The sequence below is a fragment of the Cavia porcellus genome, unplaced genomic scaffold (genome assembly GCF_034190915.1).
Source record: "Cavia porcellus strain 051 isolate PalLab524CR breed Dunkin Hartley unplaced genomic scaffold, mCavPor4.1 scaffold_5, whole genome shotgun sequence".
Taxonomy (NCBI): Eukaryota; Metazoa; Chordata; class Mammalia; order Rodentia; family Caviidae; genus Cavia; species Cavia porcellus.
In genome coordinates, this window is record NW_026947488.1 from 28,714,253 (window position 1) to 28,739,009 (window position 24,757).

The window sequence follows — 24,757 nt, forward strand, 5'->3', positions numbered from 1 at the left end:
GGCCTGGCTGGGTTCAGTCGCTCAGGCGGGTGGGGCAGCCCCGAGAGACCAGTACACCGCGGGTTGCTGGGCGGGGGTCTGTACCCTCCTCCTAGTTGGACCGCTGGGTGTGGGCGCAGCGTGGCCTGCCAGGATTCAGGTCGGGCCAGCCAGATGGACAGTGGTCTCTGGGCCCAGCACTGCGCGGATGCAGATGCTGCAGCCCCCACGCCCCCAGGGGCCGGGCCGGGCAAGCAGGCGCTGGAGTAGGGGGGCGGGCGCCGGCGAAGGCTGCGCCGCTCTAACAGGTGGGATCCCGCGGCGCGGTGGAGGCGGGCGCGGGAGGAGGAGGAGGAGGAAGAGCAGCGGCAGCGGGAGCCCGAGCAGGAGCAGGATGAGCCGCGCAAGCTGACAGCCACCGCTGCCGCCTGCGCCCAGACTCGGTCTCGCTCCCCGCGCCCGGGGCCGCTCCCCGCCTCCCGCCTCCTCCGGCCGCCCGCGGGGCGGCCCGCCCCCTCTGCACCTCCGGGCCCGGAGCGGCCTCCATCGCTCCTGCATCCCGGCCGGGGGGAGGAGGAGGCGGAGCAGGAGGAGAGCCGGAGCCGCCGCCGCCAACGCCGCGCCGCCGCCGCCCGAGCAGGACAGAGCGCGCCGCAGCCCCGCGCGTCCGGCCGCCGCCCGTGCCCATCCAGCCGCCGCACCGGAGCGACCCCGCGGGACAGCCCGGGCCCGGTGCGCCCCGGCCCGGCTCCGTGCCCCACCGGGCGGCCCGGTGGCCGGCCCGCCCCCGAGGGCGCCGGGCGCGGCGGGAGGATGCCGAAGCCGACGCTTCTGCTGCGCGGGGGCTGGGAGCGCGAGCGCAACCCCGGGGACTCGGAGCTGGGCCGCCAGTTCCGGGACTGGTGCCTGCGCACCTACGGCGACTCGGCCAAAACCAAGACGGTGACACGCAGCAAATACCAGCGGATCGCCGAGGTCCTGCAGGGCGGCGGCGGGACCGGCGCGGGCAGCGGCCCCGCGGCCGGCGAGAAAGGCAAGTTCCAGTTCTGGGTGCGCTCCAAGGGCTTCCGCCTGGGCAGCGGCCGGGAACCCAAGATGGGCCAAGTGGTGTATGTGCCGGTCAAGACGGGCTCGGTGAGTGCGCGCGCGGCGGGCGCGGGCCGGTCCCGCGGCGGGGCTCCGGGCTGGAGGGCGGGGGCGGGGTGGGTGTGGGTGTGTGTCCGCACGCGTGTTCCCGGGGTTGTCCGTGTGTCTGGCCCACCCGGGGCGCACGCGTCCCTGCTTGCCGGCCCGCTCAGGCTGCGCTCCGGGTTTGGGGCGTCCCTGCCCCCTCTGCGCCGTTGCCCGGGACCTCGGCCGTGCGGGCGGGCTGTCCCGGGCTGCTCACCCCAGCATGTTCCGTCCTCCCGTCCCCTCCCCCCGCCAGCAGGCTGCTGCTCCGAAGCCTGAGCCTCCCCCCGCCCGCCCGCCCCGGGGCTGCCTGTCCCGGGCGCCTCGCGCTCCCGCCCCCAGGCCGGCTGGGCGGCGTGTGTGTGTGTGTGTGTGTGTGTGTGTGTGTGTGCGCGCGCGTGTGTGTGTGAGGGTGGTGCCGCGGGGGTAGGGAGGCAGGAGCAGCCCGGGACTGGGAGTCCGCGGGGCCTCCCAGCGCGAGGGGAGGGGGCAGCCGGGCCACTATCGCCCCGACCCCACCCGGCGCTGGCTCTGGGAGGGGCGGCCGGAGCCGCAGCCTGGCGCAGGAGCAGCCTCCCGCCGGTGGGTGGGGCGCGCCCTGCGCCCCCGGGCCCCGCGCTCCCCCCGCTGTGGGACGGGGGCGGCCTGACCTATCCATCCCCTCCCCTCCCCCGTCCCCGGGGCAGCCCGGTCCGGGCGGGGTGGCGTGGGGGAGGGGGCGGGAACCGCAGCCGCCGGGAGGGAGGAGGCCGGCGGCCGGGCGGGGGCGTCCCCTCCGGCCCGGGGCGCCCTGGAGAGGGCGTGCGGCGCGGGCCCCGCGGCTCCCCCGCCGGGACCTCATTGTTCTGCAGAGGGTGGGGGCTGGGGGGGGCGGCCGCTCCCGGGGCGCTGCTGAGCTTTGAACTTTCCGTCGCCCAGACCCTCCTTCAGCGCGTTCCGCCCCCGGCCCGGCCTGGCCCGGCCCGACCCAGCGGCCCCCTCTCCTCCCACCGCTCCCTCCCCGGCCTCGCCCGGCCGGAGCGCGAGAGCCCGGCCGCCCCGCGCCGGCCTCCCTCCCTCCGCGCTCCGCGTCCCCTCCGCGCTCCTCCCCCGTCCGGGCCGCCCGCCCGCCCCGCGCCGCCCCGTCCCCGGCCGGAGCGGGCTCTTCACACACAATTGATTCGGTCGTTACGAAAAGTGCACTTGTCCCCTCCCCCTCCCCCTCCGGCGGCCGCCGGGCCGGGCCGCGGGGCGAGGGGCCGGGCGGGCGGGAGGGAGGGAGGCGGGAGCCGGGCGCTGATCCGGAGGCGCCTTCCCTCGCGCCCAGGGGACGGGGCTGCAGGCCGCGGGGAGCGGGCGCCGCGAGCGAGCGAGCGCCGAGGGCGGGCGGCCCATCTGCGAGGAGCGCTGATAACCGCGCCGCCGCCGCTGCGGCCGCCAGCAGCTCATCTGCGCCGCTGCCGCCTCCGGCCGGACGGGAACAGGGGGCAGGGCCAAGGGGCGCTCCCCGCGGCCTCCCGGAGCGGGAGGCTGGGGCAGTGTTCCAGGGCGCGGGTCAGAGACCTTCTCCCTAAGCCGAAAGCAGTACTGTCCCCTAATGCAGGTGACCTGGGTCATTGCACCCGCCTATGGTGGAGCCAGGGACCCCTCCCCCAGCCCAAATCGGAGTCCACTTTCCCAAATGCGGAGTGTGGGTCATCGCCTCTTCCAGGCTAGGTCAGCCTTCTCCACCTTGCCAATTTGGTACCTGTCTCGGTTCTCCCCATTTTGGGTCAGTGCCCCTCGCTCAAGATGGCTTTTTCTGGGTCAGTGACCCACCCCATGGTTGGCTCTACCCTAGATCAGTGCCTTCTCTGCCTTGAGGGCTTCCCCAGACTGTGCCCCACCCCAGCCCTGATCCTAGTTATCTGTCCTGGGGAGCTCAGTCTTGGTCCAGCCTCTTGTGTCTGAGGAAGCAGCCCCCAGTCCGCCCCTGCCTCGAGCTGACTCCCAGACCCCGAAGCTGCTTACTGGGTCTCTGTGGGTCAACCTCTTCCCTGCAGAGGGGTATCAGAGGCGGTCTGTCCATTCCCACATCCCCTTTGGCACAACAGTCAAGGCAGAGCCCCTCCCTCCCCCATAAGGCCACACGCAGAAATTGGTTGCTGGGTCTAGGCTCCAACTTCTGCCAGCCCAGCCGGTCACTTCAGATCCTTCTTGAGGCCCATGCTGACCCACCCTGTCTGCCTCTGGCAGCAGGGACTTCCAGAACCTCCTTACTGGCTCTTAGACTAATAATAAACCCTCCCCAAGGGACCACCTGCCTGGGAGGCAGAGAAAGGGGACCCAGGTCTCCCAGCCCAGGCTGCCAGGAGGATGACAAACAAAACAGACATACCCTCCTGCGACAGCCCGCCCCTCAAGCTCCCTGCATGGCCCGCCTGGCCTGCGGTCCCCAGAGAGCCTGTTAGTTACCTGCCACTCGCCCAGCCAACCGGAGCCAGCTATTGGAGACGCCCTGAGTCCTGCCACCCCCATCTCCAAGAACCTTCTTTGGGCGCAGTTATTATTTTTATTATTTCCATTTTCCTTTTCATTGATCAAAGAGGAACAAATCCTACTGGGAATTCTGGAGCAGCCATGGCCCTTGCTTAGAGGGGACTGAATGGGACATTCTTTAAAAGGTGAAAAGGACATCCCCTTCCTTCACCAGCCTACATGGACGTGTGCACATGCGCGTGCACACACACACATACACAAAGTTGTCATTGCTGCTGGTGTCAGTTGGAATAAAAACTGCAGTTTTGTCCTGGGTGGGTTTTTGTGAAGGTCATTGGGCCATAAACCTTTGTCCCAGGCATTTATTTTGTACCTCCAGGTCTTGTGGTGGGTACTGGTTGTTTGGAGCTGGTGGGCCTTAGGTATCCAGCAGGTGGGGGAGATGGACATAGCTTCGGGGAGGCCATAAAGAAGCCCCTGGAGGCATGGACAGGACAGACAGGCAGGAAAATATCAATGAAGAGGGCATGTGGGAGCTGGGTCATGGAGCAGCAACAGTCCTCCCCATGGTGTCAGACCCGGTGGTGACCGTGGTGTGGTGTGTCATCTCTCTTCCTGCCCCTACCCTGGGCCCCCGTCCTCCCCCAACAGCCATATGCAGTGCTGTGGTCGGGGCCCTTCCTAGTCCTGGCCGGCTGTGGGTCGATGATCTGACACCACTTGTCCTGTCCCATCTGGCCCTGAGCTTTTCTGGGTGTGTGTGACAAAGGCTTAATCTGTCCGGATGGGCCCAGGGCGAGAGGAGGGCACAGGGAATTACACTCCGCAGGGCCTCCTGCAGCTGGGGCCCACTGGGGGTGGGGCGGGGTGGCCCGAGTAGGTGGGGAGAAGCAAGTTGGTCTTCAGTTTGCAGGTTGTCACAGGAAGTAGAAGGTGGAGGAACACGCCAGAGACGAGGAGGGCGGAGTCCTCCACAGAGTGCTCATGGGGATAAGATCTTTTTATGACAAGAGCCAGCCAGGCCTCCTAGCTGGGCAAAGCCCTGTTAGGATTGATTATTTCTAGTGTTTAGCCTGCCCCAGCCACCGTGGGCTGCCAAGCAGGGGAAGCCATGGCTCAGAGAAGAGACTTCCCAATTCTTTCCAATTCCGCCCTACCACTGCCTGCTGCCAAGAGTACCAAACCTGTTCCTTTTCCCCTGGCCACCCAGAGTAGGGCTGTCCCCTGGGCCTCTGAAGCCCACAGGTTATGGCTGGCCCAGCTGTCAGTTCCTAAGACCAGAAAGCCTCAAGGCAGAAAGATGCTCTCAGCCCGACCATGCCATCTTCCAGGTAGGAAAACCAAGGCCTGGAGGGAGAGCTGTCTGTACTGGCAGGGAGCGGGACTGGAGCACAGGTCCAGGGCCTGTCACATGCCAGGATTCCCACCGTAAGAACCCCATTCCTCAGGGGAGCCCCGACATCGCCAAACTCCACTCCGACACCGGGCTTCCGAGAGCTGGACCCCAGGTGTTGCGTGGGCCAGATTGACTAATGGTGGTCTTTTCCCAGTTTGCAGACAGCGTTCATTTAGCGGAAAGCATTTTCCCAGTCTTGAGTCTTTCTCCCCAGGGCTTTTGTGTAAACCTTTGGCACCTGCGACCGCTGGTCTGGCGGGAAAGGGCCTCCGACTTACTGTGGCGGCCTAATGTATGCTGTGACCTTCTGCTGGAGGCCTCAGGACTTCCTGGTTTTCTCCCAGCTATTACCACAGGCCACCATTTTGAGCTACCTACTGTGTGCTTATTCCTGGGCTGAGGGGCAGCTATACTCCAGCCTGTGATACTCTCACAGCAGCCCAGAGACAGGTGCTGTGATTATCGCTATCTGTCAGAATAGTAAACCAAGGCAGGGAGGTTAAGAAACCCCACTAGCCAAGCCTGGGTACCACCTTCCCTCCTAACACTGAGGTATCTTGCAACCCAATCCAGTTTGAAAGTATAGGACCAGGTTTCAGCCTATTACCCTGTAGTCTAAATTAGTTTAGCAAAATCCCTGTGGTCAAGATGTAAGTATCACATGGTGTTATCCCGGGTCATGTAAAATGCCTGGGGGCCTTCCTGGGGCTCATTAGGATGATAGGGGCAGGGTAGGGAAGAGGGAGTCTTCTGTTATTCTTGGTCCCAGAGCACTTTGGGAAGCAGGTAGACAATGAGGTATGGCACAGGCCCTATTTGGATATCTCGTGAGTGGCTGTTTAGGTCTTTTTGTTAATTAAACCTCTGTAATTCAAATGGCATTATTTGTGAGCAAGAGTATTGCTAGAGGGTCAGCTCTGCCTTCCTGGGATGGGTAGGGGGCAGGAATAGTATTTACTCTCCTCTCTTAGGTAAGACCTCGCATGAAAATCCTCTATTTTTTATGACCCTTACAGGCTCCCTTCCTGTCCCTGGGTGTCTAGCAAGCCAGAAGGCTCATCTGGGATCCTGAAAATTCTGGGAGGGTAGGAGTAAGAAGGCCAGGACTGCGGCTGTCCAGAGACAAAAGTCAAGGGCCTGAGGCACCCATGGCCTTAGCCAGGCTTGTGTCCCCATTGAGTACCCAGGGTAGAATGCATGGGTCAGGTGTGTGGAGACTGGCCGTGTGTAGACGGTGCCCAGGCAGGGTGTGTGCACAGATGGAGGAGAGCCGGCGTGCATGGGGATGTGTGTGGTTGTGAGCATCTGTGTCGGCAGACGTGGGTGCACCTGGGGTGTGGGCGTTGGCAAACCATGGGTGTGACTGTGTACATGCACATGGTGCAGGGTACTGACCGGAAACTGTCTGTCTGGCTTTCTGGGGCTGATCAGGTGTCCTTTGTTGTACCCTGGCAGCCCATGCTGGCTCCCTGGCCCTGACCATGCCTGGGGTCTCAGCACCTGGCTGAAGCCGGGCACAGCAAAGAATTGGTGCCAAGTCCCGATATCATCATCCAAATCGTGTCCTCTGCCCCAGGGTATGACCTTTGCTTTGATCATTCAACAAGCCCAAAGCCAGCACTTTGGGCGAATGGGTCCTTCAAGAGCCGGGCTCTGAGTGGGACGTGAGAGAGAGAACCCATGACCCGATATGCAACCTCCTTGCAGTGTACCCTGGGCAAGTGGTCTGCCTTGCCTCTGAGGCTGGGTTTGTTCATCTGGAAAACAGGCCGCAAAGTTCTACTTTTTGGCAGACTGGAAACCGTGTGGCTGTCATTTGCAGGTAGTGGCTAAGCAACATCTTCAAGGTCACCCTGCTAACTCATGTCAAAGCCATACCTGGCCCCTGGGCCTTAAAGCAGTCAAAGGAGGAGAAGGAGGCTGGGCTACTGCTGGCCAAAGCTGGTGGCTTATTAGGAGTCTACTTTGACATGGAGAGGGGAGGAGGATCTGCGTTTTCAAGACACAGGCCTTGAGTTCAAATCTCAGCTCTGGCCTTTGATCAATTTGGCCTTAATTTCCCCGTCCATAAAATGAAGCTGATAATCATATCTTTCTCATAGGACTGGTGTGAAGGTTAATGTTTTAATACAGATAGAGACCTCCAAATGTGGCAGTCCTTAGGAAGTGTTAGCTACTCTGCGATCTCACTGAACTTTGAAGTCTTTGCTCACATATCAGCTTCTTTGAGAGGTCTTGATCACCTGTCAGGACCGTTGGGTCCCTTGGGTCCTGTCTGCACCCCTCTTTCTGCTTCACTTGTGCTCTGTAGCATTAAGGCCCTGACGTGGTATATAGTTTACCAGGTCTATGTTGAGGATTTGTCAAGGCTGTGAGCCCCCCCAGGGCATTTTCCTCATCTGGAGACTATGGATGGAGATAAAGGATGCTGTGGAGATCAGATGGGGGGGGGGTAAAAGCGCCCAGCCGAGTTCCTGGTATGCAGTGGGCAGCGGTGATGAGTTCCCTAGAGATTGTGTCTGAGTCACTTCTGTTTCGAGCGCTATCAGGGGACGGGGAACATTTGCGGTGAGTTGAACGGACACCTTCTGAGCCCCTCCCTGGTGCCAGGAAGAGTGCTGAGTAAAAGCCAGGACTCCCAGGCCTGGCAGGCACCTGCTGAGCAGGACCAGCCTCTCACCCCACCATGGCCCCACCCTGCCCAGCCCCAGCAGGAACCCTGTGGAATGGCTGTTTCCCTTGGGCAGAGGTCTGAGTACTTCCCCCAATATTTCCAGCCCCTGCTGTGCCCCATTCTCTTTCTTTAAGTTGGGGTTCTGCCAGGTCGCTGAGAGCCTGGTGGCAGAGGGGCCAGGAAACCTTCCCAAGGCCCACCGTGAGCAAGAGGCAGCTACTCTGTGTAGCAGGGCTTCCAAGAGACTGCTGGGAGGAGTGGCAGCCAGCCTGCTGCAGCCCTCACCCCCTCCCCAGGCTCCACACTGACCCGCCTGCCTGCCTGCCTGCCTGCACCCAGCCGGGGAGAGGCCGATGCTGCCCTCCCAGGCCCCTCCCTCTCCTCCACAGCCTGGGGCTGGGTTGGCCCAGTAGCTCTAGGAGCAGGGGCAGGCGGCTGGGCTCATCCTGTCACCGCAAGCTCAGGACTACCCGGGGTCTCAGTCCTCCTCCTGGCCACTCTGGGGTGCGAACCCCTGTGCTGCAGATGGAGAAGTTAAGGTGGTAGCGTGGAGGGAACTCTGGCAAGCTGGTCCCACGGTGCTCCTGAGCTAGGTGTATGCCAGGGTCAGCTTGCAAAGCCCAGGCCATTCATTCATTCATTCCCTTATTTATTCACCCATGAGCTTACTCATTCAATCATTCTCTCACTTATCACTTGTCCCTCCCTCTGTCCGGCTGGCAGCTTCGTCCTGCCCTTTCTCTGGCCACATCTGAGGGACGTTTTTTCCTCTTCTCTGTCCCCCCTCCCACTTGCAAACCCTATCTTTGAAGTACACCTAAAACCCCACCACTTCTGGCTGTCTGCTGACTCCAGCCTGGCGGCATCTGCCTCCCACTGGGCTCCCAGGATCAGCTCTGGCCCCAGAATCCCTTCTTCCCCCAGAGGAGACTTCCCAGAGAGCACACCACAAGCTCTCCTCTGCACTCCGTGCCACTCACATCAAGAGTTGGTCTTGCTGGAAGCCTGCACACTCCTGCATGACCTGGCCGCAGCTGCCTGCTGCCCTCAATCATTCAATCATTCGGCTTCACCTGTACTGGCCTCTTTGCTGCTCTACAAGCAGACACACACAGTCCTGTCCCAGGGCCCTTACACAGGCTGTTTCCTTGTCCAGACTGTTGTTTTCCCAGATCTGTACCCGGCTGGCTGTTTCTCCTTAAAGTCTTTGCTCATGCATCAACTCCTCTGAGTCAGGACCACCTTGAGTCCCCTGGGTCCTGTCCTTACCCCTCTTTCCGTTTAACTTGTGCTCTCTAGCTCTTAGCTCCTGACGTGAAATGTAGTTTACTATGTCTGTGTTGAGGATTTGTCTCCCCCAAGGCTGTGGGCCCCACCAGGACAAACTCTGACTATTTAGTGTGCTCCTGCACCCAAGGGCCCAGAATAGTCCTGCATTTAAGGGGCCCCTTCTGGGTAGGGGGTGCTGCACATGCCCCAGAGCAAGAGTCTGAGAACTGTCCCTTCAGGTTTTTGGTCACTGGCCTGTGGGAGCCTCAGGGTGCAGATGCACTTCCTGCCTGAGGGTGTGTGGGAATCCGGAGGGACCTGACATGTGAACTGGACCTGTAGGGCCAAGAGCTGATGGGTGGGGGTTGGGTGGGACTACAGGGCAGGACGGTTTTGGTGGGGCCAGCGCCAATGGTGGAGGATGGATCCCAGGGCGACTTTCCTGAGAAGCGCTTTCTGTAGAAATCTCCAATAGGGTGGAGAGGGACAAATGGTCCAGCCAGCCTGAGCACTGCTGTGGGGTCCTGACAGGATGTGTTGGTGGGGCCAGATGGAAGGGAAGGATCCGGAAAGCCACACAGAGAAGCCAGTGCATCAGCTTCACAGCGAGCAGGGCGCCTGCACCAGTTTTTGAGTACAGGAAAGTGCGTCAGACTTGGGTTTCAGAAGCAACCCGGTTGCTGTAGCCGGAGGGGCACAAGCAAGCTAGAGGCAGGTCTGGCTGGGTTACTGGAAGGACAAGAGGGGGCGTGGCCGGGACAGGTGATGCAGGAGGTGGGGTGAAGGAGGGGTGCCACTGACCCTGGCACTCAGGCCTGCAAAGAGGGGCATCTAGGAGACACAGAAGGCAACCCCTTGAGTGATGCCCAGGGACCAAGATAATGGGCAGAATCCAGGAGACGTCCCGAAGGACGGTAGTGTGTGGTCAAGGGAGGGATGGGGAGGAGCCCTGGTGACTGGGGTTCAGTGAGGCCAACTCTGGAATCGCGCGCACAGGCCCCTTCCCAGCCTAGAACCTTCTGCCTGCCAGACCCGCCGCAGGCTCCTGGAGGCCTCTGCTGGGGTGGATGACTCATCGTTTTCTCTGCATCCCGCATCCTGGGGCTGAGGAGCTGCTCAAGGAGACACGGGCCCTTCCTTCCCAGGCCAGCCCTGACTGCATGCTGGCAGGGGAGGACAAAGGAATGCCGGCCTCAGGCCTGGCCTTGGGACATCCTGGGGGGTTGTCTCCAGAAGCACCAGCTTCCACCTTGGACCCAGGACTAGCCACTGCTTCATCTGAGAGGCTGTTATGACCCCATTCTACAGGTCAGCAAACCAAGGGATAGCCTCTGCTGGGTAACCCTGGGAAGCTTCAGTTTCTTCATCTTAAAGATGGGTCTGATGATTGTCTCTCCTCTAAAACTAAAGAAGGGACTCATGACATGATTAGATGGTGGGATTAGTAGTCTCATTGGGTCTGTCCTGAAACAGGGGCTCTGGGCTGGGCAGAGCAGCCGCAGGGGAGTCCAGAGGGCAACATGGCCAACAAAAGACATGTGTATGAATCATGGCTGTGCCACCAGCCGTGTGGCTCTGTGTAGTGGCTTGTCTGCTCTGACCCTGGCCCTGCTGTGTATATGGGAGACAAGCCTGCACCCCATGGGGTATTAAGCCAAGGCTGCCAGGCAGGCCAGAATAGGGGCTGCTGTTCTCTCTCAGGGTGCCTCAGAGAACCCCCACTGTAAAGATCCCAAAGTTACTCAGCTGTCACTCCCTGAAGGTGGGCAGATCAGTGAGAAAGGTAGAGGCGGGGCTAAGTCCAGGTGCTCCTATTTACTGCTGTGCAATCTTGGGCAAGTCAATTCCCGTCTCTGAACCTCAGTTTCCTCATCTCTGAAATGGGGTGATAGTAGCTGTGAACTGTTTTCCCCACCATGTACACTATAATTTGTGGTATAGAAGCATCTATGCTATAAGACCTCAGTAAAAGAGAACTGCAGTCAGGATTCTGATTTGGATAGACCCATAACCCTGACATCGGGGTGTCCTTCTCTAAATTGGTGCTCATTCGGGCCTGGGCTTTGAATTGAGCTCCGAGGTTTACTCCTGGAATGACCCTGAAACGAGCCACTGTTCTCCCTGGTATAAAATGGGCCTAGTGGCCCTGTGGCATGGGTCTACCATGGGAGAGACAGAGACAGAGACAGAGACAGAGACAGAGACAGAGACAGAGACTTGGCTGCTGAGCACAGGAACCGGGAGTTGTTCTGTGGTGTGCCCATGGTGTGGCCAGTGGCCTGAGACCTTAGGACAGGAAGTTGGGGGAGGGGACACAGGCAGAGAGATGCAGAAGACATGCTAAGAGGTGGGAGAGAGGGTGCAGGGAGATGGGGCGGCCTGAGCAGAAGGACAGATGGGGATGGAGCAGCGGGAAGCCTGAGGGTGTCAGGGGCACAGGGAGAGAGCAGTGGGCTTCATGGAGTCCAGGCTGCTTTGGGTTTAGGAGCAGGTATGCTCCCTGTGTTCCAATGCTCTGGGTTCAAATCCTGAGTCACCAACCTGCTGTCCAACCTCAGCCACATCTTATCTCGACTGAATCTCCATTTCCACACCTGTAAAATTGGCATAGTAATATTAGTGACCTTCTAGGGTTGTTGTGAGGATGATTTGGGATACGAAATAGTCGGTGCCTGCCACCAAGCAAAGGCAGTGACAGTCGTGACACAGCCCATGTTTGCTGGGGCTATGAATCCAGGCCCTGAGCTGAACATCCCACGCGTGACTCCACATGACTGGCCCAGCGTGCCGCCCTTACCATCCTCAGCTGGGTGATGAGGATTCTGAGACCCAGAGAGGCTGAGCACAGGACCCAGGGGCCTGAACTCACACAGCTAGGACCAGAGCTCTCGCATCGCATCCTCCATTTCGTTCTCACTTCTTCCCCTCTCCTGTGACAAACAGGCTTAGACCCAGCGGTCCCCTGTGGCCCTCAGCAGGACAGGGCCATGCCAGTCTGACTCTGCTGGCTTTGGGACAGACAGCCTTCACTAGCCTAGCCACACCTGCAGGGCGTGGCCCTTGTGGCCCTCAGGGCTCACAGCGGGACCCTGCAGTGGAGGCAGGGAGTGGCACAGGACCCTCCGCGCATTAGCTGAGGTGAGAGGCCTTTGGTAGCTCCTGCAAGACAGGTCCCCGGCCTGGGTGAATGGGACTGAGATGGGGTGCAGCCAGAGAGAAATGGGCACCAGTTCATGATCTGTGCAGGACTGGGGCTCAGAGTGGGGAGGAGAGGGTGCTGCTGCAGAGGCTGGGAGAGGGAAATGTGATGAGCAAGTGAGCCAGGGCTGGGGAGGCGGGACAGGGACAGGGCCTCCCTGGAGGGCAGGGGACTCCCTGGACGAAGGTGAGCCGCAGGTGTGGGAGGGTTTGCATGCATACACAGCTCGGAGCAAAGCAGCCACGCAGCAGTGTCTAACAAGGGGAGAGGTGCCTGCCTCTCCCACACCTTCTTCCTCTGCTTGACCTCCTTGGCTCTGGACCTGGCCATTTGGATTCCAAATCAGTTTACTTGCTGTGTGACTTGAGCAACTTTCTTAGCCTCTCTGTGCCTCAGTTTCTACACCTGAAAACTAGGAGTGATTACAGGATCTGCTGCACTGGGGAGCAGTTTTGTGAACTGTCTTCGAAACCGAGTGGAGTGCAGGCTGGCCCGTGGCTGAGGGTTTTGGGCACCCTCATCGCTGCCCCACGCCGCGGGTGGTGTCAGGGTTATTATTGCACACGTGTAGCTTCACCATGCTTGTGGTTTTAACACCCGGCTCCTCTTGCAGGTCCCAAAGCTCAGTTTTCATGGTTTCTTTATTTGGAGAAGAGGCAGAGGTGAGAGGTCAGCTTGAGGTCACCCAGTGGCCCCAGACCTTGAGACAGGTCTCTAGGCCTCTGAGCACAGCCTTGCCCCAGACCGTGGCCACTGCTTCTTCCAGGGCTCATGGTCCAGGGGTTCCGCGTTGCCATTCTGGGTACTCAAGGTGGTAGTGGGCAGAGGGGGCTCAGGAAAGAGCCCTTGGCCAGACCCCGTGAGATGGGCCCAAGGCCTGCTGTTAGTCCCAGCTCCACTGTCCTTGGTAAGGGGGCCTGGCTATGAGTCTCAGGACCCTTCTCAGCAAGGAGTTTCAGGCTGCTGTGAGGAGCCAAGGCAGTGCCTTGCGTGTGGTGGGGGGCTGGAATTCCTGCCTGTGGGAGGATTTGCAACTGTGCAGGGAACAAAAATCCTGTCTCTACCCCCCGCCCCGTTCAGGGGGTACTCTCGTGTAGCTGAGAAGAACCCAGCAGCTGGTTTGAGTCCTGACTCTGCTGTTTAGTAAAGTGGACATGGGGAAACTAATTGACCTTTGTGGGCCTCAGTTTCTCCCTCTGTAAAAAGAACACAGCTGTGCGCAGATGTTGGGTGCGGGTTAGAAACCTGGCTTATGGCGCTGTGTTTGGCAGGGCTGTCATTATTTTAAGGAATTCAGGCTGATCTGAGGAGCCACCAGTGAGCAGTCTGCAGTCCTGTCCATACATTCGCTGATGTGTGGTACCTGCTGTGGACCAGGTCCAGCCTATCTCTCCACAGGAGCTGCCTGGCACCTCCTGGATGCCAGGAGCTGTGCCCAGGCTGCCCCTTCAGAGCGGGGAGTCCCAGGTGAGGTGTCAGAGTGCAGCCTAGGCCAGGTGGCCCATCTTACTTGTGCCAGGTCTGCTGAACTCCAGGGGCGAATTCTGCTTGGCATCCCCAGCGCCAGGGAAGTGCCCTTCCCCAGGGCAGCAGAACCATGGGGTTGCGGGCAGTGCAGGGCTCTCCTGTCACCGCACCTCGGTTCTGGTTACCACCAGGCAGCAGCTGCACTCACTGGCCCTTCCATGCTCCCTCCCTCTTCACACTGCTCAAAATGTGAAGTGCACGCAGGAGGCTCTGGGCCCAGCCCTGGCCCTGCAAACAAACAATCAAAGAAACACGTGCAGGACCTGTGTGTGTCCTCTGCCCACAGCCCTCTCTGGCTTCTGTCTCACGTGGAGCAAAAGTCACTGGGTCTCACAAGGCCCAGCACTGGCCCCTTCCTACTTTGGCCCTTGCTTGCTGTTCTTCAGTCACAACGACCTCCTGGCCACTCCTCGGTGGGCTCTGTGGAAATGTCACCTTTTCTGGGAGGCCCTCCTTGACTGGCTTTTCAAAATGCCTTGTGTTGGGGCTGGGGATGTAGCTCAGCAGCACGCTACCTGCCTGGCAAGTGTGAAGTTGTGAGTTCGATTCCCAGTCTCCCCCCCAACCCCCCCAAAATTTTTTGTGTTTTTTGTGCTTTGTGTTAGCTGGTGGTGATGGGCACGCCTATAATCCCAGCATTGTGGAAGGCTGAGACAGGAGGATGGAAAGTTCAAGCTCAGCCTTGGCAATTTAGCAATTTAGTAAGACCTTGGCTCAAAACAAACATTTTTCCAGCACAGTGGTGCACACCTGTAATCCCGGCACTCAGGGGGCTGAGGCAGGAGGAGTGCCATGAGTTTGAGGCCAGTGTGGCCTACATAGTCAGTTCAAGACTAGCTTGGATTGCACAGTGAGACCATGTCTCAAAAAACAGAGCAAAACAAAAAACCAAAAAACCCCCAAACATTTAAAAACAGTCTGGAACCAGGCATAGTGGTGCACACCTATAATCACAGCACTTGGGAGGCAGAGGCAGGAGGATTGCCTGAATTACAACACCAAACACATAACAAATTAAAATACACAGTGGTGGTGATGATGGTGGTGGTGGTAGCGGTCACAGTGGAGGTGGTGATGGAAATGATTGTGATGTTGGTGATAGTGGTAGTGGTGATGGGTAAGCCATCAGTGAGGCCCAGCTGTGGCCACTGCCATATAAACAGCTCTCTCCCTCTGTCACAGGCAGGTCCTTCTTTGCTTCTAGAGTCAGCATAGGGCCCAATGCAAAGGAAAGTTTATGCAAGCAGGGTTTGAATAAGCTGAGCCAACCAGTGTCCTGGTTCTTCAGCCTGCAGCATCTCTTCTGTGAGAGGGAGAACCATCCTCCATGGAGGCCCCCGGAAGGCAGGGGACTGCCACCTTTGGTGTGGCAGCCACCGTTTCCAGGGGGCCATCCCACTCCGTAAATCAGGAGACAAAAGAGATGAGAAGGTTGTGTTGGTGCCCTTCGACTGGGATCTGGGTAGGATTGGGCAAATGGAGGCCAGGCTCTCTGGGTGGACATATTGCTCTTACACAGGCCCCAGGAAAGGCTGCTGCCCATCTACTGCGGACTCCCACACCTCTTGGGAAGGCAGGGAGGCAGGGACCTGGGCTCCTGCACCCCGAGTTCTGCAAACCCGAGCTATTCCCATGCCAGTGAGCAGGGAACCAAACCAGAGCTGGACACAGAACACAGATGCCGCTTCTTACTTCCTGCGTGGCTCACGGCCCACGGTGTTCCCACTCATTTTTCCTCCCTTGTTTAGATATCTGCCAGGCATTGGCTCAGGGCTAGGCTGTCTGCTCTGGAGGGTCAAAGGAGAACCCATGACCTGGGGGAGCTACACAGCAAGCAGGTGGCAGCCAGTCTGCCAGGTGCTGGGGACGCCGTAGAGGAAAATAAAGCAGAAGGAGGGGGCTGGGCGATGGGGCTGTTAGAATTTCCATTGTGGTGTCAGGGAGGGCCTCGTGAGAAGGAGACTGTTTCCCCTCTTTTTTGTGGTACTGGGGATGGCACCCTGGGCCTCACGCATGCTAGGCAAGCACTTCCCGCTGAGCTGGCCCTGAGACAGCGGCGACATCTTAAACAAAACCCTGAAGGAGGCATGGGAACAAGGAGTGCAGGTGTCTGGCGGAAAAGCCTTCCAGGAGCGGGAAGAACCAGGGCAGCGGCCCTGAGGCAGGGGTGACTGGAACTGTGTCCCAAACTCCTGTCATCCTTTGTATTAGGCATCAAGACGCAGCATTTTACTCCTCAGGACTTTGGCCTCAAAGTAGGGGTGCATGACCTCACAGCCCAGCCCTAGGTAGAGCTGGGCTGCAGCCTCTCTCATCATTTCTTCAACTTGAAGTCTGGGTTTTATGACCACTGTGACTTAGGACAGGGGACACCATCACCCCAGCTCCTCACCCTGAGAGGCTAGTTTTTACCTGGGTGTAGGTTTCAGTCTTGAGCCTGCCACTTTCCCGTGTGATTTGAGGCACATCTTTCTGTGAGAGTCAGATGTGCATGGGAAGCCAGCCTATCAGAGTCGCCATGGGGCTGACAGGAAGCCTGTCTGAGAGCTCGGTCCAGCCCTGGCTGCAGGAGCCACTGAGCAAATGCTTAAAGACAGCACCTGACATTCTGATGTGACTTCGAGTCATTTTCATGGCTACTGGCAGCTTGTCGTATCCCTTGGGTCTTCTAAGAACCCCAAGAGAAAGGGGGGAAATGTAATATTCCCGTCCTTCAAAGGAGTAAACTGAGGCCTGGAGAGGGTAAGTGACTTGTCCAGGGTCCCAGTGAAGCAGAATTTATGGAGGCTGAGACCAGGGTCTCCTGGTTCGGGGATCCGGGGATGGAGGGTGGTGGAGGCTGCCTAGTGCCCACTCTCCCCTCCTAGTGCACTACTACCCAGACACAAATGTACCACCTGCACATGTGCACATGCAACGGTGAAGACTTTCAGATTTGCGGTCCCTAGCTGCTATCATAAGGCTGGCGGGTCGGGGTCTGCTGCAAAGCTGGTGAAAGGCCAGGGTGTAGGAGAAGCTCAGGCTGGGTGGGTGGAGCCCGGGGCAGGTCCCTGGAGAACAGGAAGAGGTGCCTCATGTTATTGTCCACCCAGCCTGTCTGTCCATCCGGTGTCTGGCCTTGCTGGGCAGGGAGGGCTGGGTCTCCGGACGCTTCTGTTGCAGCCCTACCCCCAGATGCCTGTCCCTGTCAGTTTTTCTTAGCCTCAGGACTGCGCTAGGAGGGGCAGTGCAGGAGAGGAAGCTCAGGTTCAGAGAGGGGCTGCCGGCTGGGCCAGGCAGCTGAGCCAGGATTCATCCCCAGAGAGCAGAGTGATGGCCAGACAGGGGCTGGCAGACAGGTCTTGCAGGAGGACTCCTCCCTTAGACCTTCCGGCCCCTGATCAGTTGGCTTCCCAGCCTTGGTAGACAGCCCCACCCACCAATCTGCTCCTCAGCCTCAGCTCTCATCTCATGGAGCTTCTGGCCCCACCCTGCATTAGCCTTCAATGGGGCACCAGACTGCTGAGCGCTCAGCTGGAGGGGCCAGGGAGCCCACTTTAGTTCATACCTGGAGGTCCTAGACCATCCTTTACAGTGTACACACAGCTCAGATCTTCAGACCCATTTCACAGATGAAGAAAGTGTGGCACAAAGAGGAAAGACGATGACCTAAAGCACCAGGACCTATGAGGAAGAGGTGGGACCCCTCCCCCAAGTTCATGCCTCCTCTATTCTGTAGCCATCTGCCCCCAGTTTCTTCTCCTGTAAAATAAGACATCAGAGCCGGACAAACTGAGAGCACAGTGGAGACAGCACAGCTGTCCTGCCACCTTCACTCCCCAGTCAGGCCGGGGGTGTTACTTCACCTCCTGGAGGTGCCTCCCCTGAGCCGGGGCCTGGGACCGAGAGCAGGGTCCGGCCTGGAGCTGCAGAAATGTGCGGTGCACAGCAGTTCCCAGAGAACAATGGGACACTGTGCAGTGTTCCTTCCCTTGCTCCGTCCCTGTCCACCTCCTCGGGGGGGCTTTTGCTCTTCCTGGGGTGTGGCTGGGGCCTGGTCAGCCACTGAGTGGATGTGTCCTGGGGACAGAAAGTCACCTGGGGAGCCTGTGGTGGTGGCTGGGGAGTGGTGGGTAATGGTGGATGGGAAGCTGGTTTGGGCTGGGCCCAGCAGCAGAGGGTGCCTTTGTCCCTTTGTCTCCTCTCCTGCAAATTAGCAATTACCTTTCCTGCTCCTGCAGGCTCGGCCTTTCCTGGGAGAATTGCTCCCAAGCAGCCACTGAGCAAGGAGAAGCCACCTGGCTAATTAGTAGGTGGTCACTGGGGACAAGCTCAGGGCCTCCTGGCCAGAATTGGGGCCACAGGTATCTAGGGGCTGGTGCCAGCTCAGTGGGAAGACCAGGCAGTGAGTGTCCTGGGCTGCGGAACATTGTGGCTTCTCTGTCATGGGGTTTCAACCCTGGCTCTAGGGGTTTTGGGATGTGACCTTAGATAAGTCATGGGCTCCGTGGGCAAATGTCCTCATCCTGAACTTCAGGGTTATGTGGGTTTTAGACACCAGCACCTAAAGAAATGGTACCCCTAAATAGCAGGCTATCATTGTTGCTGTTGTCACCTGGGCCTATGCTCACTTAGGTGAGGGAACACAGGACAGAGCTTGGGACCCTGTTATCAGGATAAGCAGCAGAAGCTCGGCCAGGCCTCCATTGCTTAGCAAGGCAGAGGCTTCATTTTCCAAGCCTAAGCTTCCTTTTTGCTCTCTGTGAAATAGAAAAACTGAGATGCTGTGAGGTCCTGGGGCTAGGACAGGGCCGGACCCAGTGTTCAGGAAAGGTGAAGGCTCTCTGCTCCCTCTTTTCCCCTCAGCCTTCTTCCCTCCCTTCTCTCTCCTTCCCATCCTCAGGAGCCTAGAACAGCGGCTACTCCAGCAGGAGGAGCTGTGGTAGGGCTACCATCCTGGGATGGTCAGAAGGAGGGTCAGGTCTGACTGCACAGACGGGGGATGCTGAACTGCATGGGCTATAGGGGTGTGTGTGAGCAAAGGGTGCAGCTGCATGGGTGCACAGGGGCCACCGAGGTCTGCCCAGCATGCAGGCACAGCCTGGCTCTGTGGAGGGTGGGGGAGGCAGGGACTGGGGAGATGAAGATGTCCTTTGCAGCTGGGGCGCCCAGAGCCACATCATATAGGCCTCTAATGCCCTGCAAGTCAGCCTGCCTTTCATCTGGGCACTGGGGAGATAAGGAAGGTTCTGGGCTGATGCTAGTCAGGGAGGTAGAAATAATGAGGCTGGAACCCTAATGGGCCAGAAATCACCCTAACACTGCACCCTCCCTAGGTGAGGCCTGGCTAAACCCCTTCACTGGATCCTCGCTTCCTTCATGTGAGTGGCTGTGGACCTCCTGCTTCCCTGAGGACTTTGGCAAAAACAAACTGTCCTTCTGCTGGGCTTGCTGCCAGTCCCCCTGTGGTATTCACTGAGGAAGAGGTGACACCTCTGACCCCACACCAGGCAGGCTTGGGTGTGGCCCCATCCCAGCCAGTTCCCCAGGGCCCAGTTAATCCCCTCAGGGCCACCAGCACAATCAGTGCCTGCCTGCTGTGTGCAGCGCACCTGCCCTGTCCGTGTGCCTGTTGTCCCTGTCTCTGCCCTGCTGGGTTGGCGGCCCAGATCTGCCCTGCTCCTCTCTACAGGCAGATGCTTCCTGGATTGTGCCAATGGGAAAAGGACTCCGGTTCATTTTTGGTCAGGGAAGCTGGGAGAAGATAAAGCCAGCGAGAGAAGTGTTCCATAGGCAGGGTTTTTCCAGCTCTGCTGGGCCACCCTCGGAGAGTCCCTGCCTGCACCGCCTCCCTCTCCCCTGTGCGCCTTTGCCATCCCTGGTGATGGTGACAGGGCTGCCTACGCGGTGGGGTTGGCTGCAGTCTCACCTGCATGTGGGTCTGGCTCCAGCAAGAGAGGAGGAGGAGGAGGAGGAGGAGGAGGAGGAGGAGGAGGAGGAAAAAAGGTCCTTGAGATGGTGACAAAGGTCTGAGTGTGGGCCCCGGGAGCAGTCTGTTTCCAGGCAACTGCTCTACCCTGGGCTCCCCGCGGCGGCGGGCACATCCGTCATGCTGCTGCGCTGCGCTGCTCTGCTGGTGAGGGAGCCTGGCCGCCCAGCCGCCCAGCAGCCCAGGCACACGGCCCCGAAGCCGTCCCCGAAGCTGGGTGGGCTCCTGTCTGCTGAGGATGTGAGGCCTTCCTGCAGGGCCCATGTTAGAAAGCGTGGCATGGTCATGACTCCTGCTGGCTAAGCACCTACTAGGTGCCCAGCCTCAGGCCTGGTGCACATAGGGCAGAGCTCTCATCCATTAACCCATCTGTCTGTCGGTTCATCCATCTACCTGTGATGAGCTGCAGTTTAGTCAGGTGACTGTGGATGGCTGGGTTGAAGCCTCACTCTCTCACATACTTGCTATGTGTTCTTGAGTATGTTTTCCTACCTTGCCAGGTCTCAGTTTCTTCCTCTGTGAAATGGACACATAGTTTTCATTTTGTGGGGTTGTTGTAGGATTAAATGGCTTATAGGAGCTGGGTGTGGTGGCACACACCTGTAGTTCCAGCACTCGGGAGATGGAAGCAGGAAGATTGCAGTGAGCTTCAGGCCAGCCTGAAATACATAGTGAGACCCTATCTTAAGAAAATAATAAAAATGTTAAAAAATAAATAAATGACTTACAGGTAATGCCCTAGGTACAATGCCTGGCACATGGTAATGCTCCATAAATGTTCCTTTTTCATTATTTATTATACAGAGATGGTGGGAAGGGTGGGGAGTTACCGTCTTTGTTATTAGCGGGTTCCATTTGCCATGCTTTTAACCAAATGATTTTAGGTAAGTTGCTGTGCCCTCTGAGCCTCAGTTTCCTCTTGACTAAGCCAGAGGGGTGCCTCGATACCCCAGCTGGCTTAGGTGTGAAGCTGTCTCCAGTTGGGCAGATTAATGGTGCCGTGTGCCAGGCCCCACCCTGGCAGCACTCAGGACCCAGGATGCTTGTTATTCAGCAGAGCTCAACTGGCACCCAGTGGTGCCTTGTGGGAGCGAGGAGAGGGGCAGACCTGGCAGGCTGCGCCCTCCCCACCCCACCTGCCTGCTCTTGGGCCACTCAGCTCTGCAGGACTGCCCTGCTCCTGCCCCTCCGGAATCTGCCCAGTAATTCTGATTGCTCCAGCTTTCACCCTTGGGGCTGCACAGCCCTGTCTCTCACTCTTCCCTCCACCTCCTTTGTGGAAACGACCCCTGGGGGTGCCCTGTAAGCAAGAGGAGAAGGAGAAGGAGGTGGCTCAAGTGCCAGGGAGTCGGGCACACGGCCGGCCTTTGTCTGGGCTGGGCAGCCAAGGGAGGCTCAGTCCCCCGGGGCAGGCCATGCTGCCTGCCTGCTGGCAGTTCTGGAAGGCTGCGTAGGCAGCAGGTCCTGGGCAGGCCTGGACTGGCAGCACCTCCGGGACGGCCTTGCCCACTCAGGCAAGAGGAGGCCTATGGCTGGGAGCTGCAAGGGCTCACTCTGCTGCTCCCGTGGCAGCCAGCCTGGGAGAGTATCCTTTTGGGGCCAGTTACAGACACATCTCAGCACCTACTGTGTGCCAAGAGCAATGGCAGCCTTCAGAACTAGGCCACACAGTCTGTGCTGAGGGCTGACAGCTTGAGTTTAAAGCCTGCTGACAGCCCACTCTAGTCCAGTCCAGCTGACAGCTGTGGGGCCCAGGCGAACTGCCCACCTCACTAAGTCTCCATTTGCTGGTCTGCAAAACAAACCTAGTCTTAGACCTCAAGGAACAAAGAGAGCTCCCAAGGCTGCTGCTATTGTTACTGTCTTAATTCTGCCCTTGAACAGAGGCTAGTTCCTACTGTGTGTCAGATCCCTGCCCCGAAGAGAATCTAAACCAAAATTATCTTCTGAGCACCTCATGTGTGCCAGCATCTTGGAATGGGCATTCAGGATACCCAGTAGAAAGTCGTGGGGCCCAGAAAGGAGGGAGGTGAGTGTGAGGTCCTACTGTGCGCTGGGCTCACTGCTGAGTGCTAGAGTCCAGAGAGGGACAGACACAGATATCCAGAACCCCAAGCTAATTTGATGGAGGAGACCAGAATGCCAGCCTAGGGTTGAGGCTCAGGGAAGGCTACTTGGAGGATGTGACCTGGAATCTTGGCTCTGGGTCCTCACTCAACAGTTCCTCTCTGAAACAGCTCTGTCACATTGTGGTCCTGCCTTGGTTTCCAGAGTCTAGGATGCAGACACACTGCCCAGGGAAGTGTGTACATTTCCACCTGCAGCCAGCTGGCCTGCTCTCAGACCCAGGCTGACGCCTTCCCTGCACCAACCCCAGCTTGGTCTGGTCCAGGTGGCAGTGGTTGCGTTGGCCTCCCTGCTCCCTCACATCTCTCCAGTGCTCTCCTCCAACAGCCAGAGCAGTCTTCTGAGACATAAATCACACAACATCAGTGCCTAGCCTAAAACCCTTCCAGTGGCTCCCCGGGGGCTCCTAGGACAAAGACCAGACTCCATACCACAGGCTGCAAGGCCCGGCCAGGCCCAGGGCTGGTGACCCTCCAGCCTCAGAGAGCAGAGGAGGGGCCAGGTCCGGCCAGAGCCTCCACCTTCCTGTGCAGCCTCTTGAGGGCATAGCGATGAGTTGAGTGCAGATGGTGCCCCCCACTGTGGCTGTGGGGAAACAGGGGGGGGTGAGTAACACAGGGCAGTAGGGCAGTGCAGTCTCAGCACACAGTCCCTTTAGCTCTGTGCCTCAGTTTCTCCATTGGTGATACAAGAAAGCTGCCTGGGTGGTGCTCCTAGGAGTGCTGGGGCTCTGGGCTTTGCTATACACCCTGTGGCTCCCACAGTGGAGTGTCTGCTGCCCTCCGCACATGGGAGTCATGGCAGGGGCCAGCAAGTCAGGGGCAGCTTACTGTGTGCATCTCTCAGTCCCGGGGAGACACTTCCTCAGCCCTGTCTGTGTCAGCCAAGGCCCTTCTGACCACCAGCAGCAGTGACGCAGGGGACCCTGCATGCTAGGGCAGGCACACAAACTCGGCAAGCAGAGGTTTCATTCCCTGGGGATTTGTATCCCTGGGGAATCTGCATTTTGTTATTTTTAATTTCATATTCGTTTACATTTAAACCACATTCACATGTAAAATGCAAAATTTTAAAAAGATTTAATAAAGATCTTCTCACCTCTTTTCTTTTCCCCGGTCATTTAGCTCCTTCTGAGAAGGTGCCACTGTGACCAGCTTGTCTGCCCTTCCAGATATATTTGATGCCTGTGTAAACAAATTCAAAAGCTAGAGCTGGCCTTCAGCTGACATCTCCCCCGCCCCACCCCGCAAAGGCCTGAACTCAGCCTCCACCTGCACCACCTCTCCCTGCTGGAGCACTGGGCAGCCCTAGCTGAGGAGCTCAGGGCTGGCATTGCTCTGTCTCCCTGAGCAGGCCCCAGATCCTGTTTACAGGGACCAAGGACATGGTAAAAGGGTTCCAGTTAGCCACACTGAGCACCTTCAGCACCATGGCCAAGCAAGTGATGGGGAGGGTCAGGTCGGTGCTGCCACTCAGCAGTGGGACCCCAGTGCAGCCGCCCGTGCAGCTGCCAGGAGGCTGATCCATGGCCAGGGAAGGCGTGTGACGGTGGACGTGCTCTCTGTGTTACACAGCGGCTGTGTCCCAGGCTTTGCAGGTGCTGTTTCATCGGCCCCCACCTGTGTGCTCCCGGTGGACGCTGCTGCTTTGGGAACTGCATCTCCCCTGCTCCCTTCGTGCTGCGTGGCCTCGGCCAGGTCACGTGCTCTCTCTGTCCCCGACATGCCTCTGCTGGCCTGAGGCCAGCGCCTGCTAGTTCCTCCCCAGTTAGGATCAGACTCATCCAGTGGGGTGAAAGAAAGGGGTACAGGTTTTGCCTGAGGCTGAGGCTGCTGTGTTGGTGGAGGCCATAGCTGGTGTCCTAGGGGCTGAGACCAGGGAAGAGCTGAGAGTCATAGGTGGCCCGGCCTCAGCTGGCTGTGTGACTGTGGTCTACTCTCCTTTCCTCTCTCAGCCTGCACTTCGAGTCTCTGGACTCCCTGAAGTGAGCTGCTGGTGGAATCAGGGCCAGATCTGGTGGCTCTGTAAGGAGCAGAGAGCCGTGCCAGCATGGCCTGACAAACTGTGGGGGTGGGGCTGTGAGGTGGGGCTCCTCCTCTGTCTCCCCTTTCTGAGCCACCTGGCCCAGCCCATCTCCTGCCTGAGGTCCAGTAACAAGCCACTGGTTTGACTTTTATTTTCCAGAGTATAACATTTTTAAAAGTAATAGAATCTCATTAAAAAGTTTTTTTTTTTTAGTCCAGTATCAGTGTGGAGAGAACAATAAAAAACCCGCTTCCCCCTTCCCTCCTGCCCAGCCAGCGAGGGCCCCTTCCCAGGGCTACCAGTTACGTCTCTAGCAACCTTCCAAAGGTACTTTCTGTGTACATTACAGATAAGCACATATATTTCTGAGATTTGTTTCTATTTTTACACAAAAATGTTGTACACTGTTTTGTAGGTTGCTGTTTTTTAAAATGTAATGTCTTTTTTGAGATATAATTCACATACCACAGAACTCACCCGTTTAAAATCAATTCAGTCGTTTTTAGTATATTTAGAGTTGTGCATTCATTACCACAATCAATTTTAGAACAGTTTCATCACGTCAGAAAGAACCCTCAGCTACCTGGGAGGCTGCACTGCCAGGATGGTTCCAGGAGTTCAAGGCCAGCCCAAGCAACAGCAACAACCCTGCCTCAAAAATGAATAAATAAATACAATAACTTGAACCCCTAAACATGCACTCCTGTTTGCCTCAGCCACCTCCTCCAGTCTGGACCAGCTACTGTAGATTTATAAATTTGCATTTTCTGGACATTTGCTTTTTTTGGGGGGGGGGGAGTACCAAGTATCAAGCTCATGACCTCACATTTATCAGGCAAGCATTTGAGCCACTGAGCTAAATCCCCAACCCAAGACATTTCCTATTAAAGGAATTATACAATATATGTTCACAACAGACTTTGTGTACTTAGGTTTCCAAGATTCATCCATTTTTTAGGATGTATC

At 58.1% G+C, this 24,757-nt stretch overlaps 1 protein-coding gene across 7 annotated transcripts in view; it reads left to right on the forward strand.

The window, feature by feature from the left end:
* The first annotated feature begins 484 nt into the window (after window positions 1-484).
* Nol4l (nucleolar protein 4 like) overlaps window positions 485-24,757 on the forward strand; it is a 115,002-nt gene continuing 90,729 nt past the window's right edge. For 5 of the 7 annotated variants that reach the window (XM_063248534.1, XM_063248532.1, XM_063248533.1 and 2 more), the window contains exon 1: window positions 485-1,113. In XM_063248534.1, coding sequence (XP_063104604.1) covers window positions 793-1,113 — 321 coding nt within the window. In that variant the 5' untranslated portion in view covers window positions 485-792. The remainder of the gene's footprint in view (window positions 1,114-24,757) is intronic. The other 2 variants (XR_010047420.1, XM_063248529.1) reach the window with 1 other exon arrangement.